General features: G+C 58.5%; 1 protein-coding gene across 2 annotated transcripts in view; it reads right to left on the bottom strand.

Annotated features, from left to right (window-relative positions):
* Positions 1 to 21,940, bottom strand: part of SCUBE1 (signal peptide, CUB domain and EGF like domain containing 1) — a 122,562-nt gene that overhangs the window by 18,232 nt on the left and 82,390 nt on the right. For both annotated transcript variants that reach the window (XM_036931446.2, XM_036931447.2), the window contains 4 exons: positions 16,434 to 16,550; positions 9,884 to 10,006; positions 7,214 to 7,330; positions 5,579 to 5,701 (listed from right to left, as the gene is read on the bottom strand). In XM_036931446.2, coding sequence (XP_036787341.2) covers positions 5,579 to 5,701; positions 7,214 to 7,330; positions 9,884 to 10,006; positions 16,434 to 16,550 — 480 coding nt within the window. The remainder of the gene's footprint in view (positions 1 to 5,578; positions 5,702 to 7,213; positions 7,331 to 9,883; positions 10,007 to 16,433; positions 16,551 to 21,940) is intronic.

Genomic DNA, 21,940 nt, shown 5'->3' with positions numbered 1-21,940 from the left:
CACATGCAGTATGCTCCCTCCTGTGAACTGAAGACACTCAGTTCCTTCTCTCTTTGGCAATGAACTAATGATGGTGTCTGGCTCCTTTCTCCTTCTCCTGTTACCATTCAGTGAGTCTCTGGCCCCTTCGTGAGGGAGAATCTCATCTTCGTGTGTCTGTCCTTTGGAAGGGCTCATATCCAGAACAGATCTTTTAGTCATTCCACACCAAATCCCAACTTAATATTGCTCACTGATGGGCTTATCTTAAAAATGAAGACATCTTAAAATTCATACAGAAATTCAAGGGAAGTTCAAGAATAGCCAGATCAATCTTGAACACCAAAAGTTGGAGGATTCACACTTCACGATTTAAAAATTTACTCTAAAGCTACAGTTATCAGTGTGGTGGGTAGGGGTGGGTATGGGCCTGAGGACAGACAAATAGATCAATGGGATAGAACTGAGTCCAGAAATAAACCCATACATTTACGGCCAACTGATTTTAAGAGGATGCCAAGATAAAAGAATGGTCTTTTCAACAAAAGGTGCTGTGACAACTGGATACCACAAGCAAAAGAATGAGGTCAGACCTCTACCTCACACCATATAAAGAAATTAATTCAAAATGGGTCAAAGACCGAAATGTAAGAGCTGAAGGATAAAGCTTTTAGAAGAAAACAGGTGGGAACTGTTTTCTTTGGGCATGTGGATTAGGCAACAGTTTCTTAGAAATGACAACAAAAACACATGCCACCAAAGGAAAAAAATATAAATTGGACTTATGAAAATGAAAAACGGAGCTTTAAAAGACACCATCAAAAGAGTGAAAAAACTCATAGAAAAGGAGAAAATCTATTTTCTATCCACAAATCAGATCTAAAAAGGGACTTGTATCTAGAATACATAAAGAACTCTTACAACTGAATAATAAAGGCAAATAACCCAATTAAAAAACAGCAAAGAATCTGAATAGACATTTCTCCAAAGAAGATAATGCAAATGGAAAGATACTCAATATTGTTAGCCAGCAGGGAAATAATGAATTAATACCACAATGAGATACCACTTCATACCCACTGAGAGGGCTATACTCAAAAGGCAGAATATAACAAGTTTGGTGAGGATGTGGAGAGACTGGAACTCTCATACACTGCTGGTGGCAATATAAGATGGTGTAGCCACTTGGGAAAAAATAGTCTGGTAATTCCTCAAAAGTTAAACACAGAGTTAACTCCAACCCTCAGTACAGACCCTAGAAAATTGAAAACATGTTCACACAGAAACTTGTACACCAATATTTATAGCAGCATTATTCACAACAGCCCCAAACTGGAAACAACCCAAACGTCCATTAGCTGATGAGTAGATAAACAAAATGTGGCCTGACCAGACAATGGAATATAACTTGGCACTGAAAAGGGAATGGAACACTGACAGATGCCATGACAGGGATAAACCTTGAAAAACGTTACACTAATGAAAGAAGCCAGTCACAAAAGGTCACATGTTGTATGACTCCACTTACATGGAATACCCAGAATAGGAGAATCTACGGAGACAATAGTAGATTGTGGTGGCTTGTGGGAAAATGGGGCTTGGGGTTTCTTTCTGGAGTAATGAAAATGCTCTAAAATTGACTGTGTTGCACAACTCTGTGATTACACTAAAACCCATGAACTGTACACCCAAAGGGTGAATTGCATCTCAATAAAGCTGTTAACAAAAATTTTAAAAAGGAAAGACAAGGAAGAGAGGCAATACCAGGCTGGATATGCAATAATCATCCAGGCTGGAATCAAGCCCCTAAGGGACTCAGATTTCCTCTGGTGGGGACCTCGCAGCCCTTTCTAGGGCATGTTAAAGTGCTAAAGTACGGGGTCAGTGTGTACACTGAGAGCGATAGCATTCCACTTCGGAAAGCACTGAAAATGATGGGGGCCTGTGACCGAAACGCAGAGGCCCTCAGCAGAAGAGATGGACGTTACAGGAAGTGGGAACAGTGCTAAACAGGCCGCTCCGACTACGGTCCTCAGGCGAGGCCTTCCTTTAGTTCAGAGCGGCACATCCGTGGAGACGCCCAAGGACTCTGGCGCAGGCACTGTGGCCGGTCTCCTGTTCTGAAAAGGAGCAAGGGGGACGGTCACGTTGTGAGATCTGTCAGGAGCCCGGGAAGCCAGGGCAGCCACGGGGAGCACCAGTCCGGCTCACAGGGGCGTTTGCTAACCCCTTCCCTGAAAACCACTCACCCCAGAAGGGGCAAACCAGCTGTGACAGTGGGCCGCGGTGGCAACACACTTGTCCGGAGTAGCAGGGGGACTGACCAGCTCATGGCTCATCAGTGACATACACACTCCTGAGAAAGGACGGGACAGACACTGGAACGGAACCCTAAGGCGCCCTCTGAGTGTCTCCAAAGGGACTTCCTGGGTCATGAACACACCTGAGTAACAGCACTTTCACTTCCTGGATGAAATGAAGCTGCCCCTTGTTGACAAAATCAACAGTGCTCACAGGAGCTCGAATGTTATTAGACTTTGTGCTCCTTACTGGGGACATTTCCACCTTCCGTATTTAGTATTATGTGGAAACATTTTACTGGGAAAGTCATTCATACATGACTCAGAAATTCACTGTCTTGTTACCCCTAATCTTTTGGAAAAATAGAAATGAATTTTTCAGAATTTACTATGAAGTCATCATTTAGAGGTCTTAAACTGAGGTTCTCTGAAGACCCCCCTGAAGCAGACAGTTCACAGAAATTGACTGTTAACCAAGATCCTCGGAACAGGCAGGTGACCACACAAGCAGACAGCTCTTGCCTGTAAGGCCACTGGACTAAATTCGCCTAGAGGCCTGCGGCCACTGTGTCCACATGCTACCAGTGCCCTTGCTCTTTATTCTTTAGGTCACGTATCCCCCCCTACACAGTTAAGGTCGCATACTTCTGATTCATCCTGTCATGTTTCCCTGACAAATAAAGACTCACCTAGATCCAGGTCTTACTAGGGATAACCACCACCCTAATTCTTTAAATCCGTTCTTTCAAACTATTGCTGGGGAAGCCAATATTGAAAAATGGTATTAAGTATGTTCTGCAAACCTTATTAATTACGGTGTTCTTTGTTGACAATACTTGAAAAAGGAAAACGCCCTTTCACGGGGAGGAGATTCCCTGTCTTGCAATGTCTCTGACAGCTCAGCACAATGCCACCCACAGACAACATACCTGCAGCTCTGCTGAGGTTGGTCCCATCTCTTATGTGGAAATCTGGCTCATCAGTGCCACCCTGGGGCCACAGCTAACTGTCCAGAGAGGCTACTAGGTGGTTCATGTGATGCCCACCCATTACCCTCAGCGAGCCATGCCTTCCTGCAAAGCACCTGCGGGTACAGCGCCCCGCTGAGGGATGTGATACCTGGTGCGGCAGACCGCGGAGGCTATTGTTCCCGTCTGTGGGACTTGGACAGGTCATCAAAACTCTGCCCCTCACTTTGGGTGATAGAGTAAATGCCACAGCCGATGGCATGGTGTGGGGGCGTGACAGACCAGTCTGACTTTCTAGTGAGCTAGTCATGAGTAATAGCGGGGCCTTGGTGGGGACTCTGAGCCTCTGCCACACTTCATTTTGAACCTGGATTCACAGCAGAGGTGAGGTGGGGAATACACACCGAGGCTGTAAGAGAAGGCCGCCCGAATACCGAGGGGCTTGGGGAGTTGCTGGGCCCAGGTTCTCGGTCAGCCCTGGGCACTCCCGGATCAGGGCTCCGGAGGGCCTTCCAGGACCTCTCAGCAACCCCTTCAGTTACACTTGTTTCTCAAGGTCATTCTAGGCTCTACTGTCCGGAATGTCAACTCTTCCATGTAGTCACCACAGTCCCAGCAGATGACTTAGAAGCAAAACGGGATGACGTTACGCTGCCTGTGGCTTGATCACCAGACCTCCCCTGACGGCTTCACCGAGGGCCGGTGGCAGCGGTGAAGGTGGGGCAAGTCCCGGTGGCCTCTCCTGCAGCTCTGACTGAGGGACGGGTGACCAAGAAGGGGACTGCGAACAGTCCCCCACCCCCATATCTGTCGAGAAAGCCTGTTGGTCCGATAGCTCTGCTAACAAGTTAGTGCCAGACCTAGCACGGCCCTGCTGATGGGTGGACATGACCCTGAAAGCCGGTGAACTGACGACAGCCTTAGGCTTGGGCAGTCAGCCAACTGGCAGCAGACTCACGGAGGGATCAGGATTCTAGCCCATTCTTCCCCAGGACCCAGCACAAGCCAGGCTCCTAGGCAGACACACACCTGATCCTTCCTCAAACCAGCACAGCCCTAATAGGCTCTTCCCCACAACTCCAGACAACACCAGAGGTTTGCTTTGCTTACCAAGACTTTCTGAACAGCAAAGTAGTAAGAAAAAAATAGCCTTTTGACTACAGGCACGGTATCCATTCTTTGATACCTGCATTCATTTGTTCAATGAATATTTATGGAGCGTCTACAGTTGCCAGGCTCTGTCCTGGGTGCTGGGGATACAGCAGCGAACATGACAGGCACAAAACCCCTGCTCAGCTGTGGACAGTGTACATTCTGGGGAGGCCAGACAGACAAAACCCAACAGGGATATTCAAGGTATATGTCATGGCTGGTGGTGGGAAGTGCGACGGGAGGAAGAGAAGGCTGGATAGCAAAGGGGGCGGGTGGGTCAGGGTGTGTGCAGAGGCAGGCGGGTTGTTGGTCTGGGTTCCTGGTCAGGGAAGGCCTCACAGAGCAGACGCCTATGGGAACAAGGAGCCCCCTGGCCCAGAGAGGCGCCCACGCGGGCCGGGCTGTGGGGAAGGACTGCACCCAGGTCAGAGACTGGCACAGGGTGAATGAGGGGGAGGGTAGGAGGCAGTCAGACCAGGGTGGAGTGCCCTTCAGCCATTCCAAGAACCTAGCTTTGCTTCTGTGTGGGGAGTCATGGAGGTCTGGGCGGAGAGGAACGCATTCTGACTTAGACTAGAGGCCCGCTGCAGCTGCCCTGGGATGCCAGAGAGCAGCGGGGCAAGGGCCTGAGCCGTTTCAGGGACACAGCCCCAGCACCCAGAATGGGCCTGGCACACAGTGGGGAGTCAGTATGTGTTTGTGGAACTGGTGAATATGGGGAACTATGCAGAACTCAGCCTAGAGGCACCCCAAGCACCCAGAGCACGCCAGCAGAAGGTATGTGAACCCTGATGAGCTCTTTAGGAGCTCCCCCAAAACCAACAGCCCCCAGACATTGTGGGGTTGATGACCAGGCAGGCAGTGGCTTTGCAAAGACCCAGGTGCTGCCGGGTCCAGGCTCTGATGCGCTGCACCCCACGTCACCAGCCCTCTAAGCCTCCAGCGGCTGCTAAGCCCACAGCCTTGACCCCGAATCTCCACCCCCACGCCCCCTCTCCCCATGGGCCCACTTCTGTGCCTCCGGCTGACACCAGGGGTTCTCCCACCCGCGTCCCTCTTCTTCTGCATGCCCTCATTCCCATTAGCCGCATCCCAGCAGCACCCGCCATGTGAACCCGAGGCCCGAGGGAAGGGGCCCGGGCCCCGGGGGGGTGGGGGCCAGTGCCGCAAGGCCCTCACCCACACAGTCCTTCTGGTTCCAGTGCAGCCAGCTCCCTGCAGGGCAGACACACTCGTAGCTGCCCTTGGTGTTGACACAGCCACGGCCGCAGCTCCCATTGCTCGCACTGCACTCGTCTACATCTGGAAGCACAGGGAGGCATGAGACAGGAGTGAGGCAGCCCAGGCCACACCTCGGGGCTGGCTGACAGGGCCCATGTGGGTGAGAGGGCCGAGCACCCCACCGCTGACTCCGGCCTGGTACTGTCATCGGATGCAGACATGCGGCCGCACACGTCACACACATCACACATACACACATGCACACACGGCACCAACACACATCCCTCCCCCGGGAACCTCAGGGGTGTGCTGAACTCAAGCAGCTGCTCCCAGACGAGGAGGACAGTGGGAAAGTGGCACAAAACGGAAGTTCCAGTCAGGTCTTGGTTGTGTCTGAGCTCTGGCCCAGAGACCACGGGGCCTTGTCTCGCTGAGGAACTTTGGACAAGTCCCTTCCCGGCATGTTTCCCCTCTTGTACTACAGGCACCAGGGCGACAGAAGTCAGCTCAAGGCCCTTCCTCTGACCACTGGAGACCAAACGCACCCATGGAGACGGGGACAAAGGGCTGGGCCGCATCCACACTGGAGCGCTGGGGCCACCAGCACGTGGGGAGCGGCGGGCCCAGGGAAGCTGGTGCCCAGGTTTTTGGGAGTCCTTCCAGAAGAATCCGCAGCCCACCCCAGGAGCCACCCGCCATCACCAGCTGTGCCTGATCACAGCCACCAGGCAGGGGGAGTGTGGCTACCCCAGGTCACAGGAAAGGAAGAGACACCCAGGACTTTGGGGCCATTCTCAGCTTCCCCACCTTCACCTGTGATGCCTCTACGTCTCCGAGTCCCATCCTCCACGGCTCCTACATGCATCTAGAACCTTCCCTCCTCTATGTCCCCACCCGTTCTGCCTGAGCTCCGGTAGCTCTCACTTCTGGGGCTGTCTCCCCACTGGTGCCCTGGCCGCTGGAGCCATCTTGTTATGTGAACTTGGCCATGTCGCACCCCTGCTTCCACCTTCCAGTGGTCGGCCATTGCACTGGAAGTAAAACCCCAAGTCCCCTCAGGGGCCCGCAGAGCCTCACCCCCTGCATCTCCCACCACGCTCCGCCTCTCCTGGGGGCTGTGGCCGCACCAGCTGCTTCTTGGGCCCTCGGTGCTCCCTCTGCCTCAGTGCCTTTGCATACATGGGTCTCACTGGCATGCTTCCCCTCATCTTGACCCAACACTTCTCTTTTAGGGTCCCCCAGTATCTCCATACTCTGTCCTTCTTTGCTGTCACCTCTCGCACTGGAATGAGTGGTCTGTGGGATTCTCTGTGTAGCAGCCACTCCCCACTCTGGACGGGGCTCCCCCTGTAACTGCTCTTTCCAGGCCTATGCCCACAACCTGGCTGAGGCCTGGTACCCAGCGGACGCCTGCTGCTTCCTTCCCCCGTGCCCTTGGCTGAGCCCCCTGCCCCCCAGTCCCAGACTTGCTTAGGCCCCTCCCTGGCCTGGCAGAGCTGAGGTCAGAGCTGGGGTGTGGGGTGCAGTATAGGTGGCCGTGTGGCCAGGCGCGTGCCTCGGGGGGAAGGTGGCCCTGGTGGGTGGGCTGCAGACCTCCGCAGTGGGTTGTCCCGTAGAGCATGTAGCCACGGTGGCACAGGCACTGGAAGCTGCCGGGGGAGTTGATGCAGATGTGGTCGCAGGTCCGCTCGAAGGAGCACTCGTCGGTGTCTGTGCGGCACAGGGGACAAGGGGGGGCAGGAGTTTCAGGCTGGGGCGGACGGGCACGGCCTGTCACTCAGTCACTCGATGTGCATCTGTGCACAGACAGTCCCTGGGCTGGGGTCTCAGTGCACGGTTGACGGGTAAATGTTAGACTTCTTGTCGCCACCTGATTTTCCATTTCATCTCCATTAACCTCATGTTTCTGGGTCACAAGCCACCTCACATCTTTGCTGGATGTGGGCAGGGTAGAAATATTTATAGAAACACAAGGGGTCATCATGAACCTCTGCCATTTCGGCATCTCACATCCAAATGTGATTAGGATGGGTATTTAATCCACACCTGCAGGAGACTGACTGGGGTTTGCTTGTCTGAGGAAGCAGTTGAGCTGCGACACGGACCCAGGCCTCTTGGGTGCTGACCAAAGTAAGCTTTCCTATCCCCCCACGATGCCTCTTAATAAGGAAAACAGCACAAACAGAAAGGGGGGATACGCTACCCATAAGGGATAACAAAGTAGCCTTGACAGAATGTGAAATTTGATTGAGCTTCCTGGCAGCCAGGGTAGAAAGGGAAAGAGGAAGGGCGACAAAACGCTTATTGCTGGAGAGGAGGAAATGAACCGTGTGCTCACAGGGGACAAGTCCACCCTAGTCATAAATCCTGAGGAAGATGGCTCCCATGGGGTAGTTGATGGGGACTCCTGAGGGCAAAGCAGACACTGACCTACATTGCCATGGACACTGTAGTTGGAGCTCATTCTTTGAATGTATTAGCTCATGTGACCACACACATGATCATAGTACAGGGGTGCCTGTAATGACACTAGCACAAGGAAGGAGTCACACGGCGGTGCTCCAAGGAGGATGTGACTCCCCTGGGCGGGATTTGGGGAGATCTCCTGGTGCTTGTGGTACTGGGCTAGACCATGAAGGAGGGGGCTAGCTTTGAATGAAGGACTGAGACTGGGAGAGGGCACTCGAGTCAAAGGCTGGCAGATGGCAGCAGGGGCTGCTCAGGGGACTGTGTGGAGCTTGGGGACCGGGATAGTATCTGCAGTCCCCAACACAAGGGCCCTGAGTGCCAAGCAAAGGAGCTTAGACCCCTCCCTGCTGGAGCTGAAGAGCCCGGGGTGGTGCTGGAGCAGGGATGGGAAGGCCAGAGCCCCAGAGCCTCTGGGAGGAGGGCCTGGAGGAAGGTGGGGACTCGGCAGAGCCCAGGGGCAGACATGCCATCGCCCTCCCCTCGGCGGCTGCCCACCTCGCTCGCGGGGAGCTGGGGATGCAAGACCAACGGTCTGTCCTCAGCTCTCCGCAGAAGGCGGCAAAGCAGACGGGGAACCCGAGCCAACATGCGGAGGAGCCTTGGTGGGCACCCAGACAGATGCCGTGCTCCCAGTGACCCTCTCGCTGAGAGGGAGACCGGCCAGGATGCCCGTCCAGGGGTGAAGGGGTTGAGTCCAGGAGGGGAAGCGACTGGCTTGGGTCCCACCACGAGCCCCTGCATGGGCTGGCGTTGGGTCTTCCCTCACCAGCATTCCTGCTCTCGCCTTCCTCGCGGGACTTGAGGGAGCACATGCCTCGCCCCTCAGGGTCTCGTGCCGCCCCAGGGCCAGCCTCTGAGCTGCATTAACAGGCAAAGCTGCAAGTCCCACAGCCAGACTCAGCTATCTGCAGCCTGCAACTACCGGAACGCCATGGAAATGAAATGACCAGATGGCTGCAGAGCGACCACTGATGGAATTGAGCTGTACCCCGGCTGTGCAGGACACCCAGGCCCCTCCCTCTGCACTTTCACAGGGCCCCTGTCTCCTCAGTGGTCTCATCCGGCCCCACAGGGCTCCTTGTGGTCCTCCAAGCCCCCTAAGCCCAACAGTACCACTTCCTGGGAGGATTTACCTCCCTGGGTCCTCTTGGCAAATGCCTATTCATTCTTCAAACATTCGGCCAATGTCCCTCCCCCAGGAAGCCTTCCGGGACTCACTCTCCACTACCCCTCCTCTGGGCTCTTGCTGCATCCTGACGTCTGCTGGACTTCCCCTGGGCTGTGGTTCTTGGCTTCCGCGGGGACCTGTCCTCCCACCACCCCTGCTTCTTGCAGGTGCCTGGGGACCCGGGGCGAGAGGAAGGGCCCTGGGAGGGCACCTGCAGTGTGCCAGGCCTTCCACCAGGTGGAGGCATTCCACTTCCAAAGCCACTGAAGGGGCCTGGGGGCCACCAGAAGGGGAAGGACAGGATGGAGCAGCAGAGCTCTGCCGCCAAGCCGCTGTGCCACCTGGGACACGGGCTGACCCCTCTTTGGACCTGTTCCCCAGCTATAAGGGACAGGTTGGACTGCATAGCTCCAGAGAGCCCCTGGAGTGTTAAAGGACAGGGGTGCCGGGGAGGGCTGGAGCAGGAGCTGGCGGCGGAAAAGCCATCTTGGTGCTGTCAGGCCAGCCGGAAGGCTGGACAAACCCCACCCCGTCACATCTCTTCGGAGCCTGGATAAGCCCAGGAGGGGAAGGGACCCGATGAGGATGGGATGCCCCGGCCCGGGCCGCCGGGGGCAGGAGCTCACCCTGGCACGTCCGCTCGTCTGTCAGCAGCTTGTAGCCTTTCCGGCAGCCACACTCGAAGCTGCCCACAGTGTTGCGGCAGAAATGGTCGCAGCCTCCGTTGTTGACCAGGCATTCGTTGATGTCTGCGGAAGCCAAGCAGGTGGGGCGAGCTGAGGAGAACGGGTTCGGGTAGGGGTCGCACTGTGGGGGTCGACAGCCCAGCACCGGCCCTTCCCTGTCTTGCCTGCCACCCGCTGCCCAGGGCTGGCCTCAGTTCCCCCAGCCAAGCACAGGGATGGGGGGACAGGAGAAGGTGGCATGACCCGGCTACTCTGCTTCCTGCCAGGACTTGGTGAAGCTGGCATTCACGGCGGGGAGTGGGGAGGAAGTGACGTCTGCGGTGCTGGACGAGACAACAGGGACGAGGACTTCCACCACGTCCTTTCCTCCGCGCAGCCAGGGAGGCAGCCTGGGGCAGGACTGCCCGGAGCAGGCAGGCTGCTTCCCCACGGCTGGGACCAGGGCAAGCTGCCAGGCCCTGAGCCTCGGCTCCTGTCCGTAAGGCAGGGGTCCGAGCGCACCTGCTTGCAAGAGCGCTGGGAGACTGAATGAAGTAAGCCTCCCGAGGCGTTGGCGCTCGGTCAGCGCTCAGGCAACGCCCTGAAGGGTGGTTCGCTGCTCCTGTCTTACTTATGGGCACTGAGGCTTAGAGAGGCAGAGTAACGGGCCTGAGAGGCTGCGGCAGGCAGCCGGAAGCTGGGGAGGCCTGGGCCCGGCCAACTCCCCGCTCTGGTTCTCCCTGCCACCCACCCACTCCACGCCTGTTGGTCTGAGCAGCTTCTTCATCCAGCATCGAAGGAGTTGTGGCTGCACCCTGAAGGTCACCTGGCCCGACCCCATGCAGCAGCCACCCTTCCAAGCAAACCTGCCCCTGGCCCCTGCTTGCACACCTCCAGGGATGGGGAGCTCTCCCCCTCAGAGCACGGCCTGCTGTCTGCTGCATCACCAGCGTCTCCCTGAGCCCTCTGAGCTCCCTCCTGCCCCCACCCGCTCTGCTCTTCTGGGCTCTGCTCCTGTGTTCCAGGCCAGCTGGGCAGACTGTGCCATCAGAGACCCTTCCCTCGAGGTGTCTCTTCTCACTCCAAGGTTCCTCTTGGTCCCCAACCCCCAGACTGCCCATCTGGTCACCACCTTCTAGACATGACCCAGCGATAAGCAGAAGTAGGAGAAGACTTTCAGGAAGGTGTTCTCACCCTGATTTGGCAGGTGGGGTGGTGAGAAGGGAGGGGTGGCAGAGGCCCTCCTAGTGGGGAAGACAGGAAGGGCTCCTCCTTGGGGGCCACCAGCCACCTTGCAGCGGGGCTGCTAACAGGTTCCAGCACCCACTGAGCCCGTGTGACCGGCCCGAGCAAGGTCATCTGCCCCCTTTTACTAAGCCCTGGTCCTGTCCCGGCGACTCCGATCTCGCCGAGCCCCTCACCACACTGCTCACACCTCTTCCTCAAACATCTGCCAGGGAGTCCTAAAGCAGTGTTCACACAGAATGTTCCCCAACAACAAAATAAAAACCAGGTCTGTGATCAAGCATGTTAGGAAAAGGTGGTTTTAAGGAGAGTAAGTTCAGGGTCCCCCATGGGCAATTCGCAGAGCCTCTGGGAGGGGAACAGCACAGCCGGTCTGGTGGGGAGCCCCAGGCCTGCTCCCTGTGGTGCCCCGGTGGGCCTGGGCTCGGGGTGTGCCCCTATACCTCCTGCCGTGGCTGGCCTCCCCGAGGCACCAACACTGCAAAGACCTATTCTGGTTGCAGTTCTGGTGACTTTGGCACCAGGAAGGTGGGAAGTGGTCCCCACTAAGCGAGGCAGCTGGGGTGTGGACAGTGAAGCAGAGCAGGCTGTGACCCCCAGCTCTGCTGTGCGTGGGCGGGGTGCTTCACCTATCTGACCGTAGTAAGTCTCTGTGCATGCTCAGTGAGATGATCACTGCAAACGATGGCTTCTCAGCACTGGGAACTGGGCATGTGTTCAGAAGTCTGTGCTTCAGGAAAAGGCTGCCTCAGGATGAGCCCACCTGCCAGGAAGGGGCAGAATTCTCTAGTGGTCACTGTACTGCTCCCCTCATGCTGGCAACCAGGCCAAGCCTTGCCAGCAAGGTGTCAAAGCAACTGGGACAAGGTTGCCCCCTTTACAGAGGAGGTCACGGCTGCACGCAGGAGCCCAGCTGGGCCATCACAGTCCACCAGTTCACACTGGCCCGGCAGCTCCAGACAAAGCCCACGGAAAGCCCAGGGAGGGCCTGCCTGGGGAGGAGGCTTAGGCGCCTCTGTCGTCTCCTCCCCTGGGGTTACAGGAAGATGGGGAGTTTCTAAATAGCTAGAAGCCTCTGGGATGAGAGACCCATCTCAGCTCTGTCCCCACCAGCTGTATGGCCCTGGGCAGGGAAAGGCACCTCTCTGAGCCTAACGTCCCACCTGCAAGCTGGGCTGCTGCCAGGCCCTCCCGCAGCGTCGCTGGAAGACCGAACGTGCCCATGGGGCTTGCCGCCTCAGGAATGCCTCAGACCTCTGGAACCCCCCACCCCACCCCTGGGCCCATCTGGGCCTGTCAGCTAAGGGGCTGTCATAGCAACCAGACACTGGGGGGAGGCACGTTTGTTGCTTGAGGCCTGGGCTGGTGCAGCGGGCTGCCTCGGGGCAGAGAGGGGGGTGCCTGCTCCTCTCTAGTCCAGGATGCAGTGAGGGCGCTGGGCTCCCACAGCCCCTCGACCTCCATTCTGATGAGCCCCCAGGGGAGCAGTCCCTGCCCCTTTCTCCCCTTCCTGCCCCCTCAGACTCTCCTCCTTCTCTACTGTGTCACTGTCCCCCAGCAGGCGGCCAGCAGCGTCCTGCCCATTTACACATCCTCGTTGTCCCAGGACTAAAGGCCCAGCCCCTTCTTGGAGGCTCACGGCCCTTTCCGTCCTGGCTGCTTGGTCCTCCTCTTTCTGTGTGCCTGGCGTCCACGGAAGCCCAGACTTGGGCTGCTCCACCTGGGGTAGCCCCCGCCCTGCCCCTGGGAACAACTGCCCCTCTGGGACGTCTTCCCTGATGTTCTTTCCAGAGTCAGCTGCCCCCTTGTCCTGGGCCCTGCCCTCAGTACTAGGCTCCTGTGTGGAGTCCCAGAGGCCAGCACGAGGCCTGCACAGAGAGACTGCCCAGGAGTGGCCACTGAGTGAATGGACGGGTGAGGGGGTCAAAGGATGAGACCAGGCGGCTGAGAGAAGGGGGGGTCTTGGGCCATCGAGCGGGGCAGTCGGGTGCATCGGCCAGTGCTGGGGGAGGGGGAGGGCTCAGCTGTAGGGACACACAGTAGGACAATGGTGCCTGCTCCCCCCTGCCTGTCCCCCTGAGTAGGCCCAGCCTGGCAACCCCGGGGTGGGAGTGGGAGGCCCTGGGAGAGTGGGCAGGCGTCACCAGGGCGGCCCAGTGGGGAGGGCAGGCTGCTGGGCAGGGCGGCGAGGGAGGAGAGGAAACGTGTGGTCGGTGGGCTTCTCGCAGACCGTTCTGGAAGGAGGCAGGAGGAGGGGCTGGTGTCTCTGAGGAAAGCCAGGCTCCAGCTCACGCAGCCAGGGCCCCCGACCTCCCTCCTCCCTGAAGGGCCAGTCAGCGAGCTGCCCAGCTCCTGGTACCAAGCAGGGAGCCTTGAGACGGGGCCCCGGCCCTGCGCACTCCCGTGAAACAAAGACCCTCCAGACAGTCCCGCGGCGCCCACGTTTTAGGCAGAACTACCCCCTCTCCCACACCTGCTTCCACTTGCTCACTTGATCCCCATCTGCCCGGCGTTTTCAGCTCTGGATTTTCTGAGACCTTCGTTACCTCTGCCCTCCAGCCATCGGTCTTGCTTGACAATGACTTCTTAGCTTCCAGAAAACACTGAGCCTTTGAAATCACTCCTTTGATGTCTCCTCTGGGCCTCTGCCAAGACCAGGGCGTGCGCGCTGACTGCAGAGCTAAAACCCCAGGGCCAGGCCTCAGTCTGCCAGGAATCCCCAGCTGGCTTCCTCTGCAGAGCCCCGGCATCCGACGCCCACCTCCCCGGCCAGACGAGGCTCTACGACAGCAAACCCTGGGGCCTGGCGGTCGCTGTTGGTTTCCAGGCTTCCTTGATTTGAACATGTTATGTTGGTCACAGTATGCAGTCCCGGACTAGTCCCACGATCCTTACATTCTAGTATTTATGACCATATCCAGACTGTTCTTGTTCACCTCCACTGCCACCCCTTGGCCCAAGCCACTGTCACCACGAGCCCGGGTCACGGCAGCAGCTGCCTCACTGCTCCTCCACGCCCTGCCCAGAGACCGCCCTCCAGACAGTGGCCAGGGTCACCTCAAAATGTAAACTGGGGCCTGTGCTGCCCCTGCCCAACAGCGTTTGGGGCCTTGTCAAGGCCGGAGGGAAGGGCCGTTTCCTCCCCCAGCCCACAGGCCCTGCGGCAGCTGGCCCAGCCTCCCCACACCGCCCTGGGCCTGGGCGCACTGGCCGCCCTCGGGCCCTTGAACCCAGCTCCCCGCACAGCTTTGGTGCTGCTGGAAGTGGCCTTGTGACACATCTCCTGCCGCCCTCCCTGACGTCCCCACCCAAGCTCGGTGGGCCCCGGTCCTGGCTCTCCTGCAGTTACTGTACTTCCCTATCCAGCACCAAGCAGTCTGTGATACACGTTTATCTTGGTTTTACAAAATGAAAATATGTCTTCTGCTCTCAGTAGCAGATCTATTGGGGCACAGGGAGTATCTGTGTTACTCAACTCTCCCCAGCACCCAGCATGGGAGCCCCCAAACCCACCTGGTACGTGTGAACAAGAGGGCGCCCCGACTCCAGAGCAGTGGGAGTGGGAGGCTCTGGCCAAAGGCAGGGGCCAGGCAGGGACAGGCCTGCTTAAAGGGCCCGACGGCTTCAAGAGGAGGCGTGGGAGACACAGTGGGGGACTCGGACTGGTGTGCCGGGGGCTGTGTGGACTGCTCCCCTCGGAAACAGCGCCCCCAGGTACGGGCCACCAGGGGCGGGCAGAGGGCAGGAGTCGGAGCACCCTCAGATGCTCCTCTTGGGCTGTGGGACTGCCGAGGCCCCTTCCCGGCTGAGACGGGTTGCCTCCCCTTGGTGAGCTCCCAGCCTCACCTCAGGAAATCAGCCGCCCGGCCTCCGGTCCTGGGTCAGCTCTGTGCCTTGGAGGGCATCAGAGAGGCCTGGGTCTACCCTCTTCCGTCCTGCCTCCAAGGGCAAGTAGCCGGGCCTGCTGTGACACAGCTGGGCCGTGAGGGTGGCCTGGACCGTGGTGGACCCCTGGCCAGCCTCTTGCCATCGAGTCCCTGTGGTGAGGCCTCAGATGCCACCCGCAGGGCAGGTGGGCAGCATGCCTCAGCTCTGAATGGGCTCAGCGGAGGCTATAGAAGGGCTTTATTTTCAAATAAACAGGTGGAAGACCTGTTATTTCTACTAATAATCCCCAGGCTCTTCCTAGCAAAGTGTCCAGGAAGAAGTCATAGGCTGTCTACTTTTACAGGCGTAAAAAGCCCACCTCGGGCAGAAATCACCCTAAGCCTCTGCTGCCAGTGTTCTCACCCCCTGGCCTTTGGGAGGTTAAGCCCTCTGCCCTTTCAGCCTGCCCTGCTAAGGGCCGGTGCGGAGCCGGTGGGAGCGGGACGGGCTGCGCTTCACCCCTTCGCAGGGGTTTTGGTGGCGGGTCCTGACTGCCCACCCAGGGGCCATCCTGCCTCGGGTTCCTTTGCCAGTGGCTGCAGGGCCGGCCCCTTCAGTCTCTGGAGCTCGGTCAGCTCTGGCTCCCTGTTTCCTCAGGGACCGGTGTCCCAAGCACTCCTGGGGGCCCTCTAGAACTCTGTGGGGTGAGCCAGAGAACGAGTGGGGAGAGGAAGCTCTACCTTCTCTCACTCGCAGCAGCCGGCAGAGGGGCCCATCTCTGCATCTCTTCAAGTGCGAGGATTCCCGATGCTCCCAATTCCGCCTTTGCTAATTGCACACAGAGATCTTTCTGCCCCTCCGAGTCCTTCAGTTGAGAGTCCCTTACTTTCACTCCTCCAGTGACAAGGACACAGAGTGTCCACATTTTTCTAGCCATGACAAGAAGCCTGTCCTGTCCCGGTATAAGCAGACCTGCATTTCCCAAACTGCCCTGCCCCAGGCTGTCACCCCAGCTCTGCAGCTCTGCAAGAGGCCACAACTAAGGGGAGGCAGCAGCCCCCCAGCTCCCACCCGGGAGCTGCAGTGAACCACCGAAGGCCTAGGAAGTCCCGCAGTAAAGACGCCTGTTTCGTTAACCCAGTGTGCAGCTGAATTCTTTGATATCAGAACCCTGTTTTGTGTCCAGGAACCACATACAGCAGAAACCCGTGCTGGGAGCACTGGTGCAGACCTGCCCTCCTCTCAGCCCTGTGGGCAGAGGTGCCGGTGCCTGCTGACTGTCCTTGCCCCCGCAGTCACACCGGGCCTCACACCAGCCCAACCACGCAGACCGTGCTCCTGCTGGCACTGCCTGGGCCAGGAGTGAGGTGGGCCTGCGTCAGCGGGGCTCCGCACTGACCTTTGCATGTCTTTCCATCGGGCTGCAGCGTGAATCCGACAGGGCAGCTGCACCGCACGCCGGTGGCTGTGTCCTTGCATGTCCGGTCACAGCCTCCGTTATTGACTGCACATGTCTCTGGGGAGGGAGAGAGACAAGAGGCGCTCAGTCTCCTGCAGCAGAAGCTAACAGCTTTCCCCATCCATGGGGGCATCTCCTGAGACAAGGACCTGAGTTCCAGTCCTGCCTCTGACACCCTCTAGCTGTGGGGCTTCTCTGAGCCTCAGGCTCCCCATCTGTGAAATGGGAGGATACCATTCCTATGGGGTTGCTGCTGAGGCTCCACGGTGATGGTGATGGATGGGAAAACTGTAAATGACACGGGGCCCTGCCTGTGCAAAGGATACTGCCATGAGGGTCACACCACTACTGGGGGCCAGTGCTGAGGTCAGCCTGGCTGGTACTTAACTGCCTGGGGCCAGATTCCTAAACCCTGGCCCTGCCTGCACCTGAACTCCAAACCCACACCGGGGGTAACTGGGGCTCCCAAACTCATTTCAGCATGGAATGGCTTGTGATCCTGGCCGTGGAGTCCTGAGGGGAGGCTCCCAGAGCCCATGCACCATCCATCACCTCAACAGGCTCTCAGCCCAACATCTGTTCTCACTGAACCATCAGCCACAGGCGTCTGGTTCTTGTCCACTTGAAGCTTGCCTAGTGCTTTTTTTCTTTTGAAAATTCAAAGGGGCTAGAGTGGCCCGGGTGTAACCTAGGTCACTGAGCCCGTCGTGTGGTGAGAGTGATCCTCCCCAGGCCTGGAGAAGGGGCTGGCAGCGCCGGGTCGCCAGGGCACAGGTGGCCGGCTCACGGAGGGGCCCCGGCCGGGCCTCTGAGCCTTCCCGCCTGGGCTTCCCCCCGAGCATCTGGCATGCTCTGCTCTTGTGGCAGCTGTGCCTGAGTAGTGGCCTTCCCTCTGCTCTGCTGCCAGGAAGCCAAGAGCCAAGAGCCCCCAAATTTTATAATCTGAAGCCCCCTGCCTGCCAACCTTGGCTTCTCCAGGGAACCTGGCCCTGGTGGGCCTTTTCCCTAGAGGGTGTCCCAAACCAGTTTATTCTGCCTGTGCCTCTGTGGTGTCTGGATTCCTGCGAGCTGCCTTCGGCTCTCCGGGATTTGGGGATGACTGCAGGAGTGATGACTGAGTGAACACATACCCCAGCGGCCAGGGGTCCCTGCTGCTACTCAGACCAAATCCAAGATGCCGTTCCTTTGAACTTCAGGTCGTGGGGGTGGGTGAGGCAGGGGAGGAGGAAATCTTTCCCTCACGTGTGTGCGTGTGCATCTCTGCGAATCTGCGGGGCAGCCATGGTGGGGTGGTGCTCAGTGTCCTGACTGTGGGGGTGGAGGGCCCCAAGGGCCCTTCTTGAGGCTGTCTCCACTCTGTTAGGCTGGGCCGCTGCACTGCCGCGGGCGAGTCTGCTTGGCTGGTCCCGCGGGGTCTCCACTAACCCTAGCCTTCCAGTGGGTGTGGGCAGCTTTTGTGAGCCCCCTGCCCGCTCGTGGTTCAAGGCCCAGCTCAAAGACTACATCTGTGACACAGAAAGAAGGCTCCTTCTCTGCCCGTGCAGGGTGGCCGCTGTGTCGGCACAGGCCAAGCCCTGAATGGCCTACAGCCCACTCATGCCCCTCTGCCCGCTGGACTGTGCACTGGAGCCGGGCAGGCCAGGCTGTGAACCCTGCCTCTGTCACTCTGTCACTCACTGAGTGAGCCGGGTGGGCCACCCTGGGGGCTGGGCCTTAGCACCCACACCTGGTGCCTTCCCTCCCAGTGCTGAGGCGGGATCAACCCCCTGCTCAACAGCACCTGGCCTGGGGCCTGGCAGGTAGCAGTTAGTCAACAAGTGGTAGTTTCCCCTCCTGAGGGTACAGCCAGAGAGGGAAACCCCACCTGCCACCCCCGCATCAAAGAGCCAGCAGATACCCCCAAGTGCCTTTTCAGCCTTTCATGTGGGCAGCCGCCCCTCTCTGGAGGCGGCAGAGAACGTGGCACTTTCCCAGGTGCAGGTAATTAAGGCTCTGGCCTTGGAAAGGTGTGGGGAGTGGGGGGCAGCAGCTGGTGTCAAGCGCTGGGGCTGGGGCCCAGCTGGGTGGCCTTATGTGGTAACAGCAGGATGGCCACCGGGCCTCTCTGTGGTGGTGGAGGTGGGGCATGGCATGGGCACTGGGGGGCTGTGCACCTGAGAGATGGGACTGGCCAAACAGGCTCCAGGGGTCTTGTCAGCCCCTCCTGTCTCTGGAGCCCAATGGGACTCGGAATTTGGCCCTTCAGAGCAGAGGGGACCTCTGCCTGCTAGGTCACCCACTCTCCGGACCCTTAGTGCAGGCCTCTCCCTGGCACGCTGCACACCTTTAGCCTTCTGTGTGGCACCAGTGCATGGGGTCTCAACTTCAGGCTTTGAGTGAGGAGCTCTGGGCCCCTGTGGGCTGTTCTTGGGTGCTGCCTGCCCGGCCCCATAGCTCCTTACGGCAGGTCAACTGCGCTAGGCCTGGCTCAGCCTTCCAGGCCTCACGGTGCCCACTCACAGCAGCTCTGAGGTGGCTTCTGCACCCTCCATCCCCCGGCGAGGAACTGGTGCAGAGAGCTCAGAACCTGCCAGGGCTGTGCTGCTGGTAAGTGGCAGCGCTGGTGGGACCCTCTGGGTCTAACTCCAACCCACTCGACGGCCTCAAAACCCCACATCCAGCCACACCAGCCCAGGGTCCCATGCAGCCAAGTATGCACTTGTCTCTCCATCTCCTTCCCTGGCTGCTCCTCTTCCAGTGCCCCCTGTCTCCATGAGCGCTACCCTGAAAGGCCCCAAGGACACATCCTGGGATGCCCCCTCCCTGCTGGGGCCCAGGGCCCGATCTGGCTATTGCCTTTGCATCTGACTCTGGCCCTGCTCTCATGCTGCTGCTGGTCGGGGCCGGGCCACCAGTGACCTTTTATGTGACTTTCTCGGCCTCCCAGTGGTCCCTCTCCTCCAGCCATTGCCTCACTCTGGGGAGCCAGTGCCTTAGCCTCACGTAATAATGCCAAGGGCCTTCTCTGCAGGCCCTGTGCCGGGTGGGGGGAGCCGAGCCTAGTGAGCAACCGGCAGTCAGCCTGTCCTCCCAGCTGCCCTAGCTGGGGGCCCTGGGTAGGTGACGGCACCTGTCTGGATCCCCAGCGCCCCCAACAACACGGGGCCGGTTGTTTCTGTCCCGCCTCCTTTGGCTGGATTGTTCTGAGGTCAGCAGATGTACACGGTACAGTGCGAGACGTATGGGAAGGGCTGCAGTGGGCGGCAGGGACTGATACCTGCAACGATGGGACAGGCCGGCCTGGGTGGGACTGAGCTTTGTCCCTGGGAGTTTCCAGACAGCGGCTGCTGGATGCTGTGAGGGCGCTTCTTGCCTGGGATGGTGACCAGCCTGGGCCACTGTCCTCAGCCCCCATCTCTGAGCACCTCAAAGAGCAGCTTTACCTCTCTGTTCCCCAGGACCAGAGGCCATCCAGGCCTGCTGTGAGGCCACTCCTGTTTCAGATTCAGGAACCAGACTGCCTGTTTTCTCTCCTGGCTACGTGATCACCCCAGATGCAAACAGCAAATGTGGGCTGGGGCCTGCAGCCGCGGAGTCTCTGGTCTGGGAGAGGTGAGGGGAGAGGGCTCTGGGCTCTAACCCACCTTCCACTCCCTCCCAGGGGCCAGTTGCTGGGCCTGAGGGCAAATGTGGCTCTGCAGGTCTGCCCTGTGACGCCACACCCCAGCCCGGAGCACACACTGCTTCGGGGACCGAGCCCCCGAGGACTGCCCTGCAATCCAAAGGCTTTCCTTTGGGCCCTGTCTCACCTGAGCCTGCCCCTCCGAGAGAGCTACCGGGTCTTCCTAAAGGCATCTTCTCCACCTGCAGAGACCAGGGGAATGAGACCTCCCAGGGCACAGCCTTCTCTAGCTGACAAAGCACTTTCTCAGAACCAGAAGGGGGACTCCTTTGCGGGCAGAGAAACTGAGGCTCAGAGAGGTTGAGTGACTTGTCCAGGCAGGATCAGCTACATAATTTCTGGGATCCAATGTGAAAGATAAATGAAAGGCCCTTGTTCAGAAATTGTTCAGAATTTCAAGATCGAGACCACAGAGCCCTCAACCAGCTGGGCTGCGTGGGGCCTGCACCTTGAAGCCAGTCCTGGGCCTCGGGCCACATAGCTGAAAGGGGGAGCTGGTATCTGCACCCAAGACTGGGAGACTCCAAGTGGATGAGCCACGCAGGCCAGGCCTGAGAGCCAAACCTTCGGCGGGCATCCTCAGGGCCCACCGAGGTGGGCAGCAGAGCGGGTGGCCGGAGGAAGCCGAGATGTGTGCCCATGGTGCCAAGCCTCCTCCCCCAACACGGCCGGCCTGGCAAAGCGGGAAGGTTAGGCATGGGGTCTAAAGTGGGAAGGGGTCTGGGATCGAACCCCTTTTCAGCAGGTGGGAAAACCCCAGATGTGTTACAAGGCCAGGCTTTGGTCTTTTCCCTGGGGGATTCCTGCTTTGGGCCAGGCCCTGTGAGATACACTGGACCCAGAAGGCAGAACGGATGTGGAGCGCGGGAGGCCAGACGCTCAACTGGACCTGCCGTGTAGCCCAGCCGGGGCGGGGCCAGAGTGGGCTCTGATGGCAGGATGCCCTTTGAGTTGGCACTGCCTGCTTGCACCACCCTAGGTCTGGGGTGAGGTCCTGTAAGGCCCATGGAGGACTGTCTGAGTCACAAGTAGTGGGTAAAACGTGAGCCACCATGTCAGAAAACTGGGTTTCATTTCTGGCCCTGTGGGCTCAGGCAAGCCCCCTTATTTCTTGGAGTCTGAATTTCCTGGTGTGCAATGTGGAGATGATATTTACCATGTGGTTCTTGCAACGCCCAGACAGAATGTGGACGTGGCAGTACTTTGTAAGTTCTCCTAACCGTGGCCACATGGTCACTCTCGGTGCCATTTCTTAGAACCTGTGCATGAGGAGTTCTAGGGTCCAAGTCGGTTGCCGATTCATCCGACGATGATTTTCTGTGCTCCTGCTCTGCTCAGGGCAGGCCGGCCTCGCCTATTGGAGCAGCAGGTGGGTTCACTCCTCTGTCCACCCAACAGGTTGGAACAACTGCCTGGTGCTGGGTGGCCATTGGAGAGAAGCTAGGGATGAACCTGCCCCGCCCCAGGCCTCAGGGGGTTAGGGTTTATCAGGGGAGACAGAATCGGGCCAGACCGAGCCTCTCTCCCAGGAGTCTGGATGCTACTCCAGCCCCATCACACCCGAGCATGGGCTCCGCGGGTCCCCCAGGATGGGTGCCTTAGCCCAGCCTCCTGCGTTCCCCTGGAGGCCCTTCCAGCGCTCTCCAGGCCCTGGGCTCTGCTCGTGTGGCGGTCTCCCTCGGTGACCACTCACTGGACAGAGCTGAGTCAGGGGGACCCCGTGCCCTGTCAGGGCTGGCAGAGGTGTGATTTCTGCTGGATGACTGGATGGATGAACTAGACTCTG

Source organism: Manis pentadactyla, chromosome 10 (genome assembly GCF_030020395.1).
Source record: "Manis pentadactyla isolate mManPen7 chromosome 10, mManPen7.hap1, whole genome shotgun sequence".
In the NCBI taxonomy this organism is placed as follows: domain Eukaryota; kingdom Metazoa; phylum Chordata; class Mammalia; order Pholidota; family Manidae; genus Manis; species Manis pentadactyla.
The sequence above is the reverse complement of the archived record's forward strand: the minus strand, read 5'-3'. Positions and strand labels throughout refer to the sequence as shown.